Source organism: Leiobunum rupestre, chromosome 2, assembly GCF_980474605.1.
Source record: "Leiobunum rupestre chromosome 2, qqLeiRupe1.1.hap1, whole genome shotgun sequence".
Taxonomy (NCBI): Eukaryota; Metazoa; Arthropoda; class Arachnida; order Opiliones; family Sclerosomatidae; genus Leiobunum; species Leiobunum rupestre.
This window is the reverse complement of record NC_143385.1, coordinates 71,474,653-71,493,506: the sequence shown is the minus strand read 5'-3', so window position 1 is coordinate 71,493,506 and position 18,854 is coordinate 71,474,653. Positions and strand designations below refer to the sequence as shown.

Here is an 18,854-nt window from a genome sequence, read left to right as displayed (position 1 = left end):
TAATATTAACCCAATTAATGAAATATCGTTGTTTAACTGACTATAATGGTTTCTTTAAAAATTTCACCAATATAAGAAGAGTTTCACCGTCATCATTGAAATCTGTCTACGACACTTCTTCCTGTGCTCCTCTAGCAGAAGCCCCCTTAGAAAAATGGGAAGAATGTGTATAAATCATCGGCTAAAACGACTGCGAGGTGATCTAGAATAGCGGACATGTTGATACTGAAATATCAGCCATCGCGACGCCTAGGGTTAAGTGTCAAACAAAGTCTGTACGTCCAATTTATAAATACCATTCCAAGGAATTTCTTCAAAGTGAAACACTGAAACTGACAATTATCTTCCAAACTTATAGGATTGCATACATATTTTCAAATTCCCTGACTATTCAAGATATTATCTGAGCCTTTAAAGCAACTTTCGACTCTATCATTGCCACCTGCATTTTGATAAGGACCTTGTTATTAGAGATGGCCATGACGCTATCCGATTATTCAAATAAATCTATTTTACTGGAGAGCGTGGTGCCATCTATTAATGGCGAAGGAAGCTAAACTCAAAATAGCGAAACAATAACGTCGTTATAGAACTTTTGCAAACTTATGCTCTAGTTAATGGACTTTAACCTAAATTATATAACCCATATAAAATATATTGTTAAAAATTACTATAATTTAAGTTATGGTAAATTTACAAACGAGCCAGTCAACGCGAGGGGTACTTTTATATCCCGTCATTTGGGTCAAAATGTAGCTTAAGCATCTTGTTTTGATTTCGACGCTAGCGACATCTGTTGAAAAAAGAGCTAGTTCACGTCGAGCCGGCACTTGCTTTAAGCCAAAGCTAGGAAATATTTAACTGCCTATTTTAATAGGGTTTTATAATGTTTTTGTCAAGTGGATCAACTTCAAAAGTTTATTTGATTTTAGCATTGACAAACCTTGCGAAACGGCCATTGGCGTAGCTAGGGATTTTTCCTAGGGGGGGCCATAATCGGCCGGCCACGGCAAGGTGGTCACTGACTATCAGCGCATGCGTAACTTCCTAATTTTTACCTTCTTAGAATATGTACAGGTTTTGGAAAATAATTAGATAAGTAGATAATTAAACTAATCAATTCTCAAAAACACGCACATGAACGTCCGAATTCCGAATAACTATAAAGATTTCAAAATTATATTTTCCCATCTTATCCTACTTAGATACTTACCATTATTGAGAACAAACAGGGATTATATACAACGGTATATTAGTCTTACCTAAACAAATTTTTATTTTATCTTCGGTGGTCGTTCACCCTACTACATAAGAAAAATATCGAACGCTCGAGGGAAACGATAGTTATAGTTTCACTTTGTATTATTTAATTTCAACCCTGGTTGGATCTTTCGATTTTAAACGGTTAATTCAGGTTGTTAAATTTGTTAACCAATTACAATATGTGTGTAATAAAAACAGAAAAAAAAGAACTTACGTTATAATCCGATTTCATTAGGGGTAATATTCAGACTGAACACACTAGGATAAAACGGACTTCTACGGTCTACCTCACGGTTATTGCTACGTTAGTAGCCGTCGGACTGATGAAGCAAAATTCGTATTTTATTTTTATTTTATTAAAAGCAAGACGGAACTGACGCTTCTTTTTTTGTAGACTTGGTCATCCAGGACTTTGTTTTAGATCTTAAAAGATAAGATTCGCCCGGTTGGATTAGCCTATCGAAATCGCACATTCTAGAATTTTCGAAATGAAAGTGAAAATAAAACCTATCACCTCTAACCTTTTTACTTTCCCAGAGACAAACAGAATGAGGAAGGGTATTTTTCTAGGGTGGGCCCAAAGCTTTTTAGGGTGGGCCCGGCCCACCCTGCCCCCCCCCCTAGCTACGCCTATGGAAACGGCACACTATTGACCTAAAGTGTGACCTATCATAAATGAAACTGCAATAATAAGCCTTTCTATAAAGTCATTACGCTTGCCGAACTTGTTTTAATGTATCGCCTTCGTCACGAGATACGTAGGAGTTCAGTTCAGATTTGAAGGTTATAGATCTTTATAAAAAGGAAGACTCATCGAATTTTAATTCGTGTCATATTTTAGCGTAAAAGGCTCGCGCATTTCTTTTATTTCCGAGAGCGCGCGTGAATTCGCTCGAGCCCGTTTATGCTAAAATATCAAGACGCGCGCGTGGAACTTTAAACAAGTTGAATAAGACATAGAGTTTATCCTAGCGTCTATTGGCTATCATAGTGAAAGGTCACTTCTACGTCACGAGTGACGCGCCCGATACATCTAAACAAGAAGGCCAATGTTACTTTATAGAAAGGCCAATTGAATCAACCACGGGCTGTCTCTCACAAGGAGAGTATCCGAGGTGTTTATTGCCGATTTTGTTCCAAGTCGGGCTTAATGTAGACCAATATGAGATAATAAGATATTTTCCTTATTTTACCCAAACATTGTTACAATTTTACCTAAAAAATGTTCCAATTTTCCCAAATTTGATGAAATTTACCTAAATGTGGTCCAAATTACCAATTTTGTGAACCGAGAAAATCCCATGCCTTTTTTGCTTTAAGTGGTCAAAAACATGTTCGGTTGCCATGGCAAATCGAATGGGTAATGCAACGTCTTATTTTGGGGAATTTCATATCTCATATAGGTCTACATTACGCCCGACTTTGAACAAAATCGGCAATAAACACCTCGGGTAATCTCCTTGTCAGTGTAGGCGGGGAATCATTTGCAACTAAATATTATCTGATCACCCGAATAAATTTTTGGTTAATGCAAACACTGACATAACGTTCTGTTCCTATTTTCAGTTGTTGAAAGGACGTCACGTGATGGTCAGGGTGGGCGGGGGTTGGGACACCCTGGAGCACTACTTGACCAGACACGAGCCCTGCCAGGTCAACGTAGTCAGCAGGCGGCAGTCCTTCAACGAAGCCAGCTTGGTCAAGAAACCCCTGGCCTCGCGCCAGTCCTTTCCCGGTGCCAACCACACCAACAGCAGACCGGTCAGCGCCTCGGCTATCATGTCCAGCTTGACCAACGTCATGGAATCCAAGCGAGGGACAGCCTCCATGGCGACGATGACGACCAACGGGGCTCACAGGAGAGCTTCTTCCGGCGCCCTGCTTGGTGGTTGCTCGGCCAACAGAGGCGTGAGTCCCGATTCCTATCTGCAAATCAGGTCCAAGTACCGGGCCAAAACGCCGGAAGTGACCAACGGGAAGATCAGTACGATGAACACCAACGGTTCCAGCGTTTACTCTTCGTTCAGGAGTACCACTTCATCTAATGGATCCAAATCGTCTTGTAAGCTACCTACGTCGTTTAGGAATCGTTGATTTAAAGGGAATGCAACCTTCAACGCTGAAACCCTAAATATTTATTTAAATTTTGGGTTACATTACCTTACTAGTTTCTAACGTAACTAGCGCCGTATTTCCTAGGCGTATGATAAACCAGGTGTGAAATTATGTGATGCACCAAAAATTTGGAAATTTATACTCCCTTTAACGCTAAAAATTATAAATTTAAAATATATTATTTTATGACGTACCATAATTCTACTTCTGACGTCATAAATTGTAGCGCCGTGGAAGAAGTCTCGGGGGCGATGCAATCTATGGTGTCAGCAGAGCTATCAATGGCTATTAATCATCGAATTCACGCTCTAAATTAATGGAAATAAATTACTTTATGACCTATCGTAATTTCAAGTAATGGAATATATCGCGGGAAGGCGCTGCAATCTCTGACGTCAGCAGAGCTATCTATGCCTATTAATCAGTGAAATCACGCTCTAAATTAATAGAAATAAATTACTTTATGACGTATCGTAATTTTACTTCTCACGTCGTAATTTCAAATAAAGAAAAATATCGCGGGAAGGCGCTGCAATCTCTGACGTCTGTAGAGCTATCAATGCCTATTAATCAGCGAATTCACGCTCTAAATTAATGGAAAAAATTACTTTATGACGTACCTTAATTCTATTTCTGACGTCGTAATTTCAAATAAAGAAAAATATCGCGGGAAGGCGCTGCAATCTCTGACGTCTGTAGAGCTATCAATGCCTATTAATCAGCGAATTCACGCTCTAAATTAATGGAAAAAATTACTTTATGACGTACCTTAATTCTATTTCTGACGTCGTAATTTCAAATAAAGAAAAATATCGCGGGAAGGCGCTGCAATCTCTGACGTCAGCAGGGCCATAGATGCCTATTTTTGAGCGATAAACGACTTTTTCTTTCCCTCAGCCCTGACTCGCCAAATGTCCAGTCCCTTGAATGGAAGTTCGGTGACGAAGACGGTCAGAGTGTCCACCGCGGCATTGCACACAGCTGGCAACCTCAGACCTTCAATCACCCGCCGTCCCAGTAGTGGTCAAATCGCTGGACACCGGAAAAGCCACAGCTGAACCCCGCCCCCCTCAACCACGCGGACTGACCACACCAACTATCAAATAGCCCCTTAAACACCCTTGATCTTATCACCTCATAATGGAACTGTCTAAAATACGAAAAACCACAGCTAATTGTATAAATTGTAGGGAGACCAAAAGAGCTCATCTTTTCCTAATCCACTATTTAGAAGGAGCAGGATTTAAGGGAAACAAAACATTAATCGACTTCGCTTAAATTTAACATTAAGTTAATGTCAATTAAATCAAGTCGGGATATAAAAAAAATGTGATTAATTATATAATAATTTTTTTACGCATTCCAATATGATTTTATATATTTTTAAAAAAATGTCATGGCAACTAAGAAAATAACTTAATAGGTCGTCATAAAAATTATTTAATTCGCGTTACCGTGGTAACATATTTTTCGTTTTAATCAATTTATGAAAGGATTGTTTAAGTTTTTAATCGGATAATGTTTTAAATATTTCAAAGAAATTAAAAAACCCGGAATTAACTTAAATATCGTTAATTATTAGTTAATATTAATTAAAATTAATATTAATTAATATTTATATTGTAATATTAATAAATAGCCTTCTAACTGTGACAAAATATCTCATAGGAAAACAACCCAGTGTAAGATAGCAAAAATATTTAAAATATATATATATATACAAATACCCCCGAAAGTTAAACTTTGTTCTTTCGTAACTAAACTTAATTTTTGTTTACGATTTAAGTCTTTAGAATAATTCGCAATTTAAATCAAAAATAACTTCGTATTAAAAACAAAAGATATTTTTTGTAATTTCTAGTTTTAGCCATTGTAAATAGTCCGAAAGATAAGATGTAAATTTTTCAGCCATTTGTACAAATTATAATGTTTACTTTTATTTCGATTTATTTGATAGTTTAACGATAAAAAAAGCTTTTTTTATATAAATAAGTTTTTAATTTAGCTTTATACGTCTTATTTTTCGTCTAAGCATTTTTAAAGATTTTTATTTAGAATAATATTTGGATATAGTTTAAAAAATAAAGTGAAATGTATCATATTGTGTAGTTTTTATTTGGATAACTTGTTGAACTAAACCACTATTGAATCACCAGTCGAACGAGGCCACCTTATTGGAGAGAAGTCCAGGCCAGTGGCGAATAGTAGAAAATTGGCGAATAGTAGCGAATAGTGGAAAATTGATGAATCTTAGCGAATAGTGGAAAATTGATGAATCTTAGCGAATATTGGAAAATTGGTGAATAGTAGCGAATAGTGGAAAATTGATGAATCTTAGCGAATATTGGAAAATTGGCGAATAGTAGCGAATAGTGGAAAATTGATGAATCTTAGCGAATATTGGAAAATTGGTGAATAGTAGCGAATAGTGGAAAATTGATGAATCTTAGCGAATATTGGAAAATTGGCGAATAGTAGCGAATAGTGGAAAATTGATGAATCTTAGCGAATATTGGAAAATTGGTGAATAGTAGCGAATAGTGGAAAATTGATGAATCTTAGCGAATATTGGAAAATTGGCGAATAGCGAATAGTGGAAAATTGATGAATCTTAGCGAATATTGGAAAATTGGCGAATAGTAGCGAATAGTGGAAAATTGATGAATCTTAGCGAATATTGGAAAATTGGTGAATAGTAGCGAATAGTGGAAAATTGATGAATCTTAGCGAATATTGGAAAATTGGTGAATAGTAGCGAATAGTGGAAAATTGATGAATCTTAGCGAATATTGGAAAATTGGCGAATAGTAGCGAATAGTGGAAAATTGATGAATCTTAGCGAATATTGGAAAATTGGTGAATAGTAGCGAATAGTGGAAAATTGATGAATCTTAGCGAATATTGGAAAATTGGTGAATAGTAGCGAATAGTGGAAAATTGATGAATCTTAGCGAATATTGGAAAATTGGCGAATAGTAGCGAATAGTGGAAAATTGATGAATCTTAGCGAATATTGGAAAATTGGTGAATAGTAGCGAATAGTGGAAAATTGATGAATCTTAGCGAATATTGGAAAATTGGTGAATAGTAGCGAATAGTGGAAAATTGATGAATCTTAGCGAATATTGGAAAATTGGCGAATAGTAGCGAATAGTGGAAAATTGATGAATCTTAGCGAATATTGGAAAATTGGTGAATAGTAGCGAATAGTGGAAAATTGATGAATCTTAGCGAATATTGGAAAATTGGTGAATAGTAGCGAATAGTGGAAAATTGATGAATCTTAGCGAATATTGGAAAATTGGCGAATAGTAGCGAATAGTGGAAAATTGATGAATCTTAGCGAATATTGGAAAATTGGTGAATAGTAGCGAATAGTGGAAAATTGATGAATCTTAGCGAATATTGGAAAATTGGTGAATAGTAGCGAATAGTGGAAAATTGATGAATCTTAGCGAATATTGGAAAATTGGCGAATAGTAGCGAATAGTGGAAAATTGATGAATCTTAGCGAATATTGGAAAATTGGTGAATAGTAGCGAATAGTGGAAAATTGGTGAATCTTAGCGAATATTGGAAAATTGGTGAATAGTAGCGAATAGTGGAAAAATAGCGAAGTGGAAAATTGACCTATAGTGACGAATAGTGGAAAAATGTCGAATAGTGACGAATTGTGGAAAAATGGCGAATAGTGGAAAATTGGCTAATAGTGCAAATAAATAAAGCTTTAAAAAAGTAATTGGAATTAAATTTTTCAGAAGTTTATTGTAAAAATGTCTTAGTTTACACTGAACTTACAATGTTGGAATTAATTATTCCAAAAAAAATTAAGACTATTCTAATGGTTATCAGAATCTGACCATTAGTTAAATATTTTTTTAATATTTTATAGTATTTTGTGGTTAAAATATTTATTGGTCAGATTGGCCATTAAATTTTGTTCAGGCCGGAATTTTCCACTATTTCCCCCCTCGGAACACTGTGCGAGCTTGTTCTCTGTTAAACTAAATACGTTCTTGACAAAACTCAATGGCGAACAAATTAAGGGATGTAAGCTAGTAGTTTTTTAGTACTATAGTTACTATCAACTATCAGGAAATAGAAATGCTGAGTACGTTATTTAATTTTCTACAAAACTTAAAAAATTATCGTAGATGGCGCCAAAATAAATTATGTTGCGTATTACCAGCTTCCAGCATTGGGCTATGTAAGGGTCTATGAGGAGAAGTGCTACTTTATGGGTCATACCATAAGTCAATATTAAGAAGAAAGTAGATTACTTTGAATACATCCGGGTCAGTCGATGACGAATTTGAGTAAAATATTAAATAAAGGTTGTTGAACTTCATGCTAAAGGTCGTAGGATGAAGGTGAAATATTTCAATAATTTTTTGGATGAACAAGTGAAGTATGAAAAATAAATTTCAGATTGTCACACGAAAAACTCTTCAGTCAAAGCTTTGTTGGAAAACCTCGCAAATGTCACGATTTATGCAATTTTTGGATGAAGTTTACTTGCCGGTTGGTTTTTAATGGAATAATTAATTTTTTAATTGTTCTGAACAATTTATAAATTATCCTTTTAGTTTAAAACAAATATCTTAAACATGACGAATCAACTCAAAACCGTACGTTTGACCATTTCTAAATACATTTTTTATAAGAATGTGGTTAGACCAATGGAACGGGTTAGTTTTATATCCTAAAATTGGTTTCGAATTCCAAAATGTCAATTATTTTACGAAAAGTATATAAAATTCTCGTAAGTCAGACTGTAGCCATCCTTGTCAATACTTACAGCGCTAAATACATTCTGCCTTTACATTATAACAATTTTAAACTTTCATTACATAATTTTTTTAATAAATAACTTAAAATCTGCTTGGAGCACATTTAAAATTTAGACCATTATTTTCTAAAAATTATTTAAAATGGGCGTTTTAAGTCACACTGTAATAAATAATATCAAAATTGAATCTATTTGGCACAGTTTGGACACTTCTAAGCGTGTAACAACTGTTATTTTATAATTTGCCTATTTCACGACCGATATGCGAATGAAAATTTAATGTTTGAGATTAAACGTTATTCTAACAATACAGCGATTTGCTGAGGGAGGGTTTAGCCCACCTGATGGCAGAAAAAGTTACTAAACATTCACAGTATGTACACCAGCTATCAAATGTTGCAAATAATAAGCAAATCAGTTTTAGCGCATAAAACCAGTCCTGAAAATAAGTTTCAAAAGATGTACGAGGTACGGTAGATACTTCGACGTGCCCAAATATGAAATTGCGAAATGTCAGATTTGTTTCAAATGTGGTGATAACTAACTTTTTGTACAACTTTCGAAAAGGCCTGACCAATGGCTTGGAAATATTTTTTATACTATAGGCTTCCAGCAGTGCCCAGAGACTACACTAGAAATAGGCATTTGTATTATTAGTACAGACATAAGTAACATAACTAACAAGGAGAGTACCCGATGTGTTTATTGCCGATTTTGTTCAAAGTCGGGCGTAATAAAGACCCATATGAGATATGAAATTTCCCAAAAGGAGACGTTGCACTACCCATTCGAGTTCCAAGGCAACCAATAATGTTCTTGACCACTTAAAACAAAGAAATCTCCATTTAAAAAAGCATGGGATTTTCTCGGTTTCACAGGGTCCTCTTAGCTACGAAATTTTTTAAAAAAATTTAAAATCACGAAATGGGTAATTTGGACCACATTTAGGTAAATTTCATCATTTTTGGGTAAATTGGAATAATTTTGGTGTAAAACTGTAACAAGTTTCGGGTAAATTAAGGAAAAAAATCGAATGGGTAGTGCAACGTCTCCTTTTGGGAGATTTCACATCTTATTTAGGTCTACATTACGCCACTTCATATGGTTTTAATGCTAATATTCTGAACGAACCTATTTTCGACACTGACATTCTCACCAACCTCCGATTTGGAACTGCACTCGAACTTAGTAGCGTGTTATTATATTTAACTGCTCTAAAGGTAATCCAAAGCCAATACCTTTTAAAATATTTTCAGAATTTTCGCTTTAGAGCAAAACTATTCCATTTTTTACCAAATTATCGGAGGCTGGGTAATAGAAATTGGACCCCAATCACTGTCCATCCACAAAATTTCATCTATAACATATTTTTCCTTTACCCAGTACCATAAGTAACATAATAAAAATAAGTATGTCAATTAGGAAAAATTACCATCGAACTGATTTTCAGAGCTATTGCGTAATCAAGGTTTAGTTCTCAGCACAGAGCCCCCTAGTGTGTATAAGCCTAATGCAAAATATACTATAGTCAGTTGTGGGTTAAGAAAGGCAAAATATCTAGAACATTTGGCGGAAAGATACTAGTACGAATTTCCGGTAAATCGGCGGCGGGAATTTAGAATTTTGCCTATTTTCTGTAGAATTCCTAGAGGTTCCTACGCGTGATCAATAAATATATAATGAAGATTATTATTTTTATGCTTCATTATAGCGAATTATTAGAATTATGCTTTTAAACAATCATAAAATCACACGAGGTAGTCTCGGCATTACCCGTTCTATACTTACCCTGGACTCGCCAAACGGAATTTCTTTAGGAATGCCTCACTTGCAGTACTAAAAATAAATTATAACAACTGTTTTGAAATCTTATGTATGTTAATTAAATAATGATCACTTGGAAATATAACGCAATAGACGGTATTTTCCAAATTATATACTTAGAAATTCAACTGTAAACGGGCAAAATTCGAAATTCCCTCCTCCGATTTACCGGAAATTCGTACTAGTATCTTTCCGCCAAATGTACTAGATATTTTGCCTTTCTTAACCCACAACTGACTATAGTATATTTTGCATTAGGCTTATACACACTAGGGGGCTCTGTGCTGAGAACTAAACCTTGATTACGCAATAGCTCTGAAAATCAGTTCGGTGGTAATTTTTTCTAATTGACATACTTATTTTATTATGTTACTTATGGTACTGGGTAAAGGAAAAATATGTTATAGATGAAATTTTGTGGATAAACGGTTATTAGGGTCCTATTTCTATTACCCAGACTCCGATAATTTGGTAAAAAAATAGAATAGTTTTGCTCTAAAGCGAAAATTCGGAAAATATTTTAAAATTTATTACCTTCAGAGCAGTTAAATATATTATTTAGAATAACTTAGGTATATCTATAATAACTTTTAGAATCCCTGTATAAACTTGACAAAAGTATTTGTTTATACATATCTATAAAACCCTCTAAAGACTATATAGACTAGTATACCCTGATACCCTCTATAGAATTCTAAAGGGTTCTTTAGAATTTAATTTAATTTACCACAGAAGGTCCCATAAGAACAGAAATGTTTGTACCACCACAAAATATTAAAGTAAAACCATAATAACAGAAGTATCTATAGAATATTCTAAAGGCTGCCATAAAGTCTCTATGGAGTTTTAACGGGTTCTTTACAATTTCTATAGAAAATCTTTGTACCACAATGTCCCACAAACCCATACATATCTTTACAAATACTCTAAAGGCTATTATAGTGATCAATTTAGTATATATATTGAGTTCTAAAGGGTTATTTAGAATTTCAATAGAAAAACGTTTGTACCCCCACAAAAGGTCCCACAAACCCATAATAACAGAAATATCTAAAGAAAAATTGTAAAGTCTGGCATAAAGTATCTATATAGATTTAACAGTTTTATCAGAATGTGTAGCGAATATGTTGGTACCATAGAATGCTAACCAATAACATATGAATAATTATTATTATTAATAAATAATCATCTATGAAGTGAGATGTTAAATGGAATATTATTACAGAATGTAAATGGAATTACAACACACAAAGTTTCGGTGTAATTGAAAAAATAAAAAATGATAACCAAAAAAGGATTTAAGAAGAGCAAATCAGGGTCAGAGTCAAAACCTGCAATGAGATAAAACAGGGAATATTAACCTTTAAAAACATTTGAAGTAAAATTATTTGTATGCCAATCACTGAGCATACCAATTCATTTTCACAAATTGGTCTTATAACGCCATTAGATGTCGATTTTTACACTCCCGAAGTCTCACCAGATGGCGCCCACAGTTTGATACATAAAAAATTATCTAAAAATATTTATTTTTTCACGCCTGAATTGATATTTCATTAACAGTTTTTAACAATAAAATTTTAAGCAACTCTCGGCTCTATCATTGCCACCTGTATTATGATAAGACCCTTGTTATTAGAGGCGGCCATAAATCTATTCGGTTTTTCGAAAAATGCAATTTTTTGGAGAGCGTGGTGCCATCTATTTATGGCGACGGAAGCTAAATTTCCAAATATCGCAACAATAACGTCGTCAGAGAACCATTTATAATTATTATAATTAGACAACTTGTACTCTACTTAGCGGACTTTAACCGAAATTATATATCCCGTATAAAATATAATGTTTTAAATTAAGTATTGTAATTTAGGTTATAGACAAATTCACAAACGAGCCAATCAAAGCGAAGGGTACTTTTATGTCCCGCCTTTTGGGTCAAAATGAAGCTTAAGCATCTTGTTTTTTATTTCGACGTTACCGACATCTGTTGAAAAAAGAGCTACTTCACCTCGAGCCGACACTTGCTTTAATAGTGTTAAACGTTTTTGAACTAAATTCCCAATTATATCGTCTTTGCCAAATATTAAAATTAGCGCCATCTAGCCTATTGTCCAGTGAAATTTCGAATTGAAAGAAACCTCAATTTGAAATATTTAATATTAATTAATTAGTTAATTTAATTAATTAATCAGCTAGGCCAGTGATTCTCAAATTAGGCTCCATTTGAAATTCTAGGGGATCCACAAGATTATGAGTTGTGCTATGATACAGGGTTGCCAACCGTCAAGGAAAACAGGGGAAAATCAGGGAATTTAAAAAAGAGCCTACAATGTCAGGGAAAGGTCAGGTAATTTTAGGAAATTTGTAAAAATTCAGTGAATTAGTGAATTAAATTTAATCTTGATACTTTTTTAAGGTAATTTTACTCAAGATCCATGACAAACTTTATGATTATCATTTATTTCGTTGAAAGTTAGGCTAATTTTTTCCACATTGCAATAATATTTTTTCTGAAATATAAGCCATTAAGTAATTAATTTCTGATAAAAGCAAAATATAAATTAAAAATTTTGGCGTTAAAAAGTCAAGGAAAATCACTTAAAATGGTCAGGGAAAATAGGGATAAGTTAGGGAATTTAAATCTCATATTTTGTGGCAACCCTGTGATAGAATTAGTTTCGGCAGAAAAAATTTAGATACCGAACTTTTTTTCAACATGGATTAACAATAACTCACAGGGATAGTTCTATTCGAAAATAAGTTTGATTCAAAACGCCATCGGTCCTAGCGGGCGAAATCAGAACTAGTCCTATGTGGAAACGATTCAATTCGGCGAGCAGACGGGCAGTTTTTTTGGCGCCGCGAAATCTAATGAATTTTTTGCATCGCGTTTTTGTTTTTAGTACTTAAAGTGTTATCATCAGCTAAATTTTTTTTTTGATAATAATAATAATAGAATCCAATAACTGTTGATTTTTTATTAATTTAAAGCTAATTACTATTTACCTATGCGTTATAAAAAAATTACGGATTAAACAATGACAAATCCTAATAAATTCCGAATAAAATAATCTGCGGACCAATTTTACTGATAATCGCCATTTTTAAAAACCATATTAAAAAACCATAGTGTCGATTTCAGACACGAAATGGCGTTACTATTTCCGGATTTGAATCGTTTTTGGGGCGGAAAGTGGGGAGTGTAGGACTGTAAGGGGGGAAGAGTTTGTAGCAAAACGTATTTTTGGCTGGCAATGTTAATCCATGGTTCCAAGATACATTTTAAACGGAAATGGGGTTCCCGGAGGTGACAAAGGTTGAGAACCACTGACCTAGGGTAATACCCAAGTCATGTCGGACAGAATCGAGAAAATTGAAAAACTGACCGAGTTGATTTTGTTAAATTCAGCCTGGCACTGATCCTGGTCGAGATTAAAGGGCAAATAGACGTCCGTCTTTTCGTAGAGCCCTCTGGTGTCCTCGACCACAATCCGGTCCTCACCAATGTCCACTTGCAAATGCTTGCTATCGACCTAAAATATTGACATTTAATAATAGTCGAAATTTTGTTTCTCTGACTTTAGACTAGAGTTGTTAATTATGCGGAAAATTTTCCGCAAATCAGAAAAATAAAGAATTTAAACATAAATTACTTTTAATGTTTTAAATTTTTTATCGATATAAAATGTCTAATAACAGTAAACATACTACAAAACATTAATAGTGTTACATTGTTAATCAGTTTAAACTAGTCTAGAGGTTTAGTTTTACTTTTAGATTCGAAAAAAATTAGGCGAAAACGCCGCTTTATTTAAATGTGCAAACAATATTAGACTAATTATGGAATTAAAACTTTTTTTATTATTTTTGGAAAAATACGGAAAATTTTCGCCTAAAAAAGGCCTCGGTCATTTTCCGGAATATTTTCCGACTTACAACACTACTTTAGACCAACAAATAAGGGGACGGTACACTTGACAGGGAGCGATGTTAGTTTAGACGCCAGCGGTAAGGAAATATATCAAAATATAAAAGACCTGAGAACCATAACTTCGGTTACAGGGAATATAACTTGCAGCATTTGACCGCTCCATTATATTGCTTTAGATAATTCTGTCGCTAGGGAATTTTTTCTCAAATTTTGACGGTGTCTTGAAAAAGGCCTTTAGAAACGCAATGTTGGAATGTTAAAAACACTTCCGCAGAAAAAATTCTGAAACTTATTCAATCTGTTTTTATAGTTTTTCGAAATTTGTTCTTAAATGTGGTTTTCTGTTGAAACTTGGCCAATGTAAAATTTTAGAAATAATACAAATTAAAATGAATCTGATATTTTCTACTCTAACAAAATGACGTGGATAAATTTTCACGAACTCAGAGGTGAGCAGGTGAAATATAATTTAAACTAAATTTCAGTTTAATTATTACTTTTAAATTAGTTAGCTCTGAACTGTAATTGGTAGAGAAACTAGTTCAGTAATTTGGTAATCATTAAAACAATACGGAAAATAGGTACTTTTAAGGGTTGCACTGATATATCGGCCTATTTTTCTAAAATCGGTATCGGCCAATATCGATATTAGAAAAATATTTTCAGAGAAACATTTAAAAATAAGAAAATTAATTAACTAACTAATGATAATATTTTATTTCATTGGCCGCGCCAAGTACGCCAGAAGCTAGATCATACCTTTTAAGACGGGGGGTTATACGAGTGTAAACAAATTAAAAACAACGATATTCGATTTGTGATAGAAAATATGTATCACGTAAAATGTAAAGAAACATATTCGGATATGCTCTTGCCAATTTTTTTTAATGAAAAATGAGAATAAAATGGTATGGCAGTGTACTGAACCTTCTTTTACAATGATTTTATCATATACAGTATTGTTATGATAGACCACTTTGTTAATTTATGCAACCAAAATTGGGTAAAATATGGATAAAATTTTACAAAATTAGAATGTAAAACAAAACGAGATCTTTAATTAAACTAAATTCCAAAGCCTTTATATTTTCTTTAAATTTTACAACCTAACAGGGAGGCTCTGTCTACAATTTAATTCGAACTATTTTATCGTTAATTCTCAGATTAGGAATATTTTGTAAACAGTCCTTGAGCATATGTATAAAATATTTTAAGCCTATGATGATTTACCTGTATTTCATGAAAATAAAGAACTTTCTTCATGGATCAAATTCCGATTTTAGGGTAGATTAGGGGCCTTGAATAAAATTAAGGACTTCTGGGTATTTTAGGGACATGGTGGGAGCTCTGAAATTTGAATATACTTGGCGACTTACATCAAGCACTTATTTAAAAGCACTTAGTTTAAATCAAACCGATTTAAATCACACAGCCATGCATAAACCGTTAAATAAATGAAAAACCATTAAAATCCGATATAAATTAATTAAATTGATTTTATTCTGATCTCTGCCACCAGATGACGTACGCGGCGCTTTGCCAATTCAAAACGCTGTTTTTCCGTTGAGTGTGTCGTCCCCTTATTTGATGGTCTAAGCTCTTACAAAAAATACAACTTACATGTCCGGTCAGTTGCAACTGGGCGATGATTCTATTGGGCTTCGAGGCATTCAGGGGAGGGTCCCTCCTCATGGTCAATTCGGGTTTCTTGGGACCCTTGGAGTCCTTTGGCAGGACATCGTCGGAGAGGGCGGGTTCCTTTTTGAGATACGTGGTCTTGGAAGCAGTGAAGAGAGCGTCTTCGTCCTTAACGTCCGTTTTCGATTGCTTGGAATCATTTCTGGAAATAAAATCAACAACTAGGCTTAAGTTAAATATACATAAGTATATGTATTTGTACCCCGCTGCTCCGCTTTAAGCACTACAGCGGCCACCTTAAACAACCAGCCCTGGACAAAAGTGCGCTTTGCAAAACAACGTTCGGCCAGTGAGACAGCCATCTTGACTGCCTCCCATATGGCAAACAAACGCCCTCATCATGGCCCAACAAAAGGCGACACCATGGGCTGCCCGAGACCCACCCTCGCACAGCTGAGGACTAGAGTGGCTTCCTCTTCCACTGCAAACTACCCTCCTTAGTAGGTTACAGAATGACAATAATAATCAGCTAGGCTGATACCCAGGGCCTAAGTCATCAAGCGACTTTTTTAAAGCCATTAATTCAGGTGGCCGGGTTATAATGCGTAGGAGGGTGGTGGCAAGCCCTTCACACCACGCTAGCCAACAGCTCCAAACACTCCTGATTACCGCTAACCGTAACAAGTTTTTATGGAAGGGGAAACCTAAGATCTCGGGGGAAAACCCCTTAAACCAGTGGGGGAGAGAACTTAGAAACTCAACTCAGAAGGAGGTATTCGAGTTTTCACCTAGTCCCACAAGCTGGGATCGAAGCCAGCTCCCCTTGCTGCGAGGCGAAAGCGCTAACCACTCCACCACCCCACATTAGAACCTCTGGATCGATCCAGTATGTATCGAATAGATTGATCCAATTTCAGTGGTGAACTTCAAAAGATATTCGAAGTTTCATTTAAACCAAGGAATACCTCTGCTTGTGGTGCCATACCAGAGTATTCCTTGGTTTAAATGAAACTTCGAATTAAATTAATGAGTAATAACAAAAATAAATTCTCATTTTCAAAAGATATGTTAGATCACAATACTACACTTTGATCTTAGCTAACTAATACAACTATTGGGCCAAGCGAAGAGGTGTATAGATTGATTTAGATTTTTTTATATAAAATGATACATTTATTTATATAAATTTATTTGTACAAAATATATGATAGATCAACAATTGTGGATGCGAAACGACACTACACTTTGAGAATACAATTTAAACGGAGGAAACACATGGATTTTCAAAACAAAAGTTTATTTAAAAACAGTCGTGAGCTTACGACCCACGGGTCTTTGATCTTAGGCCCAAAATATAAAATTTATATTTCTTAGAGGAAATATTGAATTTTTTTTAAATTAAATTATAGGAATATATAGGACACAAAATGTGTTTTTATAGGATAATATAGGGCTAATATTTAAAGCAAGTGTCGGTTCGACGTGAAGTAGCTCTTTTTTCCACAGATGTCGCTAGCGTCGAAATTAAAACAAGATGCTACATTTTGACTCAAAAAGGCGGGACATAAAAGTACCCCTCGCGTTGATTGGCTCGTTTGTAAATTTGACAATAACTTAAATTGTAGTAATTTTTAACAATATATTTAATATGGGATATATAATTTAGGTTAAAGTCTACTAACAAGGAGACGACCCGAGGTGTTACACACCGATTTTGTTCAAACTCGGGGGATTGGTAGACCTTCATGTAACTTGAAACGAAAAATGTTTTTGACAACACAAAATGGAAATTTTCCCATTGAAAATAACATGGGATTTTGACCGTTTCCAACTCCCCCCTAGGAAAATGTTAAAAAAATTGAAAAAAATTTAAAATACCAAAATTATAAAAAATTTATAAAAATTGACGAAAAAAATCAAAATTGATCACATTTTGATCAATTTGAACCAAATGGGTAAAAATGAATCGATATGTCTAGAATTTGAAAAAATGTGAAAATAAAAATAAAAAATACAAAAATTGAAAAAAATATTGCAAAATTGATTGAAATAATTTTTTTTCAAAATTGAAAAAAAAAATATAAAATTGAAAAAATATTGATCAAAAACAGTAGTTTCGATCAAAATTCATAGGAATTGACGGAAATTTATAAGTTGTGTAAAATGGGATTAATGTATAGATAAATTGCGATTTTTTGAAAAACCAAGTATTTATTTTGGTCAATTTGATCAAACTTGACCAAAATTGGATAATAATAGATCTAAATTAGCCCAATTTTAAAATTTTGTGAAAATTATATAAAGATTAACTAAATTTGACCAAATATCTCAAAATTGTTTGAAATATTTTTTTTTAAATTGAAAAATGTTAATAACACTAAAAAATATTTATCAAAATCAATAGTTTCGACCCAAAACGATCAAAATTGATAGGAATTGATGGAAATTTATTTATATAGATAAATTGCTTTTTTTTAATTATTTTCTAAATTTGGAAAATAATAGATCAAAATTAGCAAAATATTTAAATATTGTAAAAAAAAGTATAAAAATTAAAAACAAATCAGTAGTTTCCATCAAAAACCGCATTAATTTCCAATCTATATCCGTAATTGTTTTGGTTCTAAAAGTTCATTTACCTAAATAATAAATAAAAAAAATAAATGAAATTCATTAAAAATTATTTATATTTATTTTTTTAACGAAACGGTTTTTTTAAACATAAGATATAATAATGTTTGGTTTTTAAAATAAATGTTAACTATAGCGAAATAAATTTTGTTCAGTTAGTATATTTTGTCGTCAATATTGGTTTGTTCGTGTATACGGTAATACCTAAAAAACAGCAGGAAAATTGGCGGGTATGCTAAAATCTTGGCTACCAGTAATCCACGATGGATATTAATCCGTTAAATGTTGTGCAATGTTTAAAGCAATTTGTGGAATTAGAATTTCCATTATACAGTAAAAGTTCAACTTTTAATGATTGTGAAAAACCTTTTGCGAAGTAGTTATTCAAGCAAAGAGTATAAAAACTACGTAACCTAGAGATATAATGACGGTCGAAGGCAGTAAAGGAAGTTGTAGCAACCGGGGGGGAAGGCACTCAGTGAATTTGCACTTTAAATTTCGGTACCGCAGCGCCACTACGGCAGTTTTAAGTGGCAATCATTTTGATTTAGTTCAACATTCTTGAAAATTCCTTAAGGACTTGGCTACCTTTAGGACTTCGCAACGTTAGAGAACAAACGCCTTATTCTTCACTTTTTGAAAATAAACACCGAAACAACGAAT

The 18,854-nt window shown here is 33.8% G+C and overlaps 2 protein-coding genes across 6 annotated transcripts in view; one reads left to right on the top strand and one right to left on the bottom strand.

Moving 5' to 3' along the window:
• Nucleotides 1-5,459, top strand: part of LOC149958933 (growth arrest-specific protein 2-like) — a 119,979-nt gene extending 114,520 nt beyond the window's left edge. For 3 of the 4 annotated variants that reach the window (XM_090166296.1, XM_090166297.1, XM_090166295.1), the window contains exons 9-10: nt 2,830-3,325; nt 4,276-5,458. In XM_090166296.1, coding sequence (XP_090022422.1) covers nt 2,830-3,325; nt 4,276-4,436 — 657 coding nt within the window. In that variant the 3' untranslated portion in view covers nt 4,437-5,458. Of the gene's footprint in view, nt 1-2,829; nt 3,326-4,275 lie in introns of all 4 variants that reach the window. The other variant, XM_090166298.1, reaches the window with a different exon arrangement.
• Nucleotides 5,460-11,199: 5,740 nt separating this feature from the next.
• Nucleotides 11,200-18,854, bottom strand: part of LOC149958930 (PIH1 domain-containing protein 1-like) — a 102,731-nt gene continuing 95,076 nt past the window's right edge. For both annotated transcript variants that reach the window (XM_090166290.1, XM_090166289.1), the window contains exons 5-7: nt 15,543-15,762; nt 13,378-13,524; nt 11,200-11,322 (exon numbers count right to left, since the gene is read on the bottom strand). In XM_090166290.1, coding sequence (XP_090022416.1) covers nt 11,290-11,322; nt 13,378-13,524; nt 15,543-15,762 — 400 coding nt within the window. In that variant the 3' untranslated portion in view covers nt 11,200-11,289. The remainder of the gene's footprint in view (nt 11,323-13,377; nt 13,525-15,542; nt 15,763-18,854) is intronic.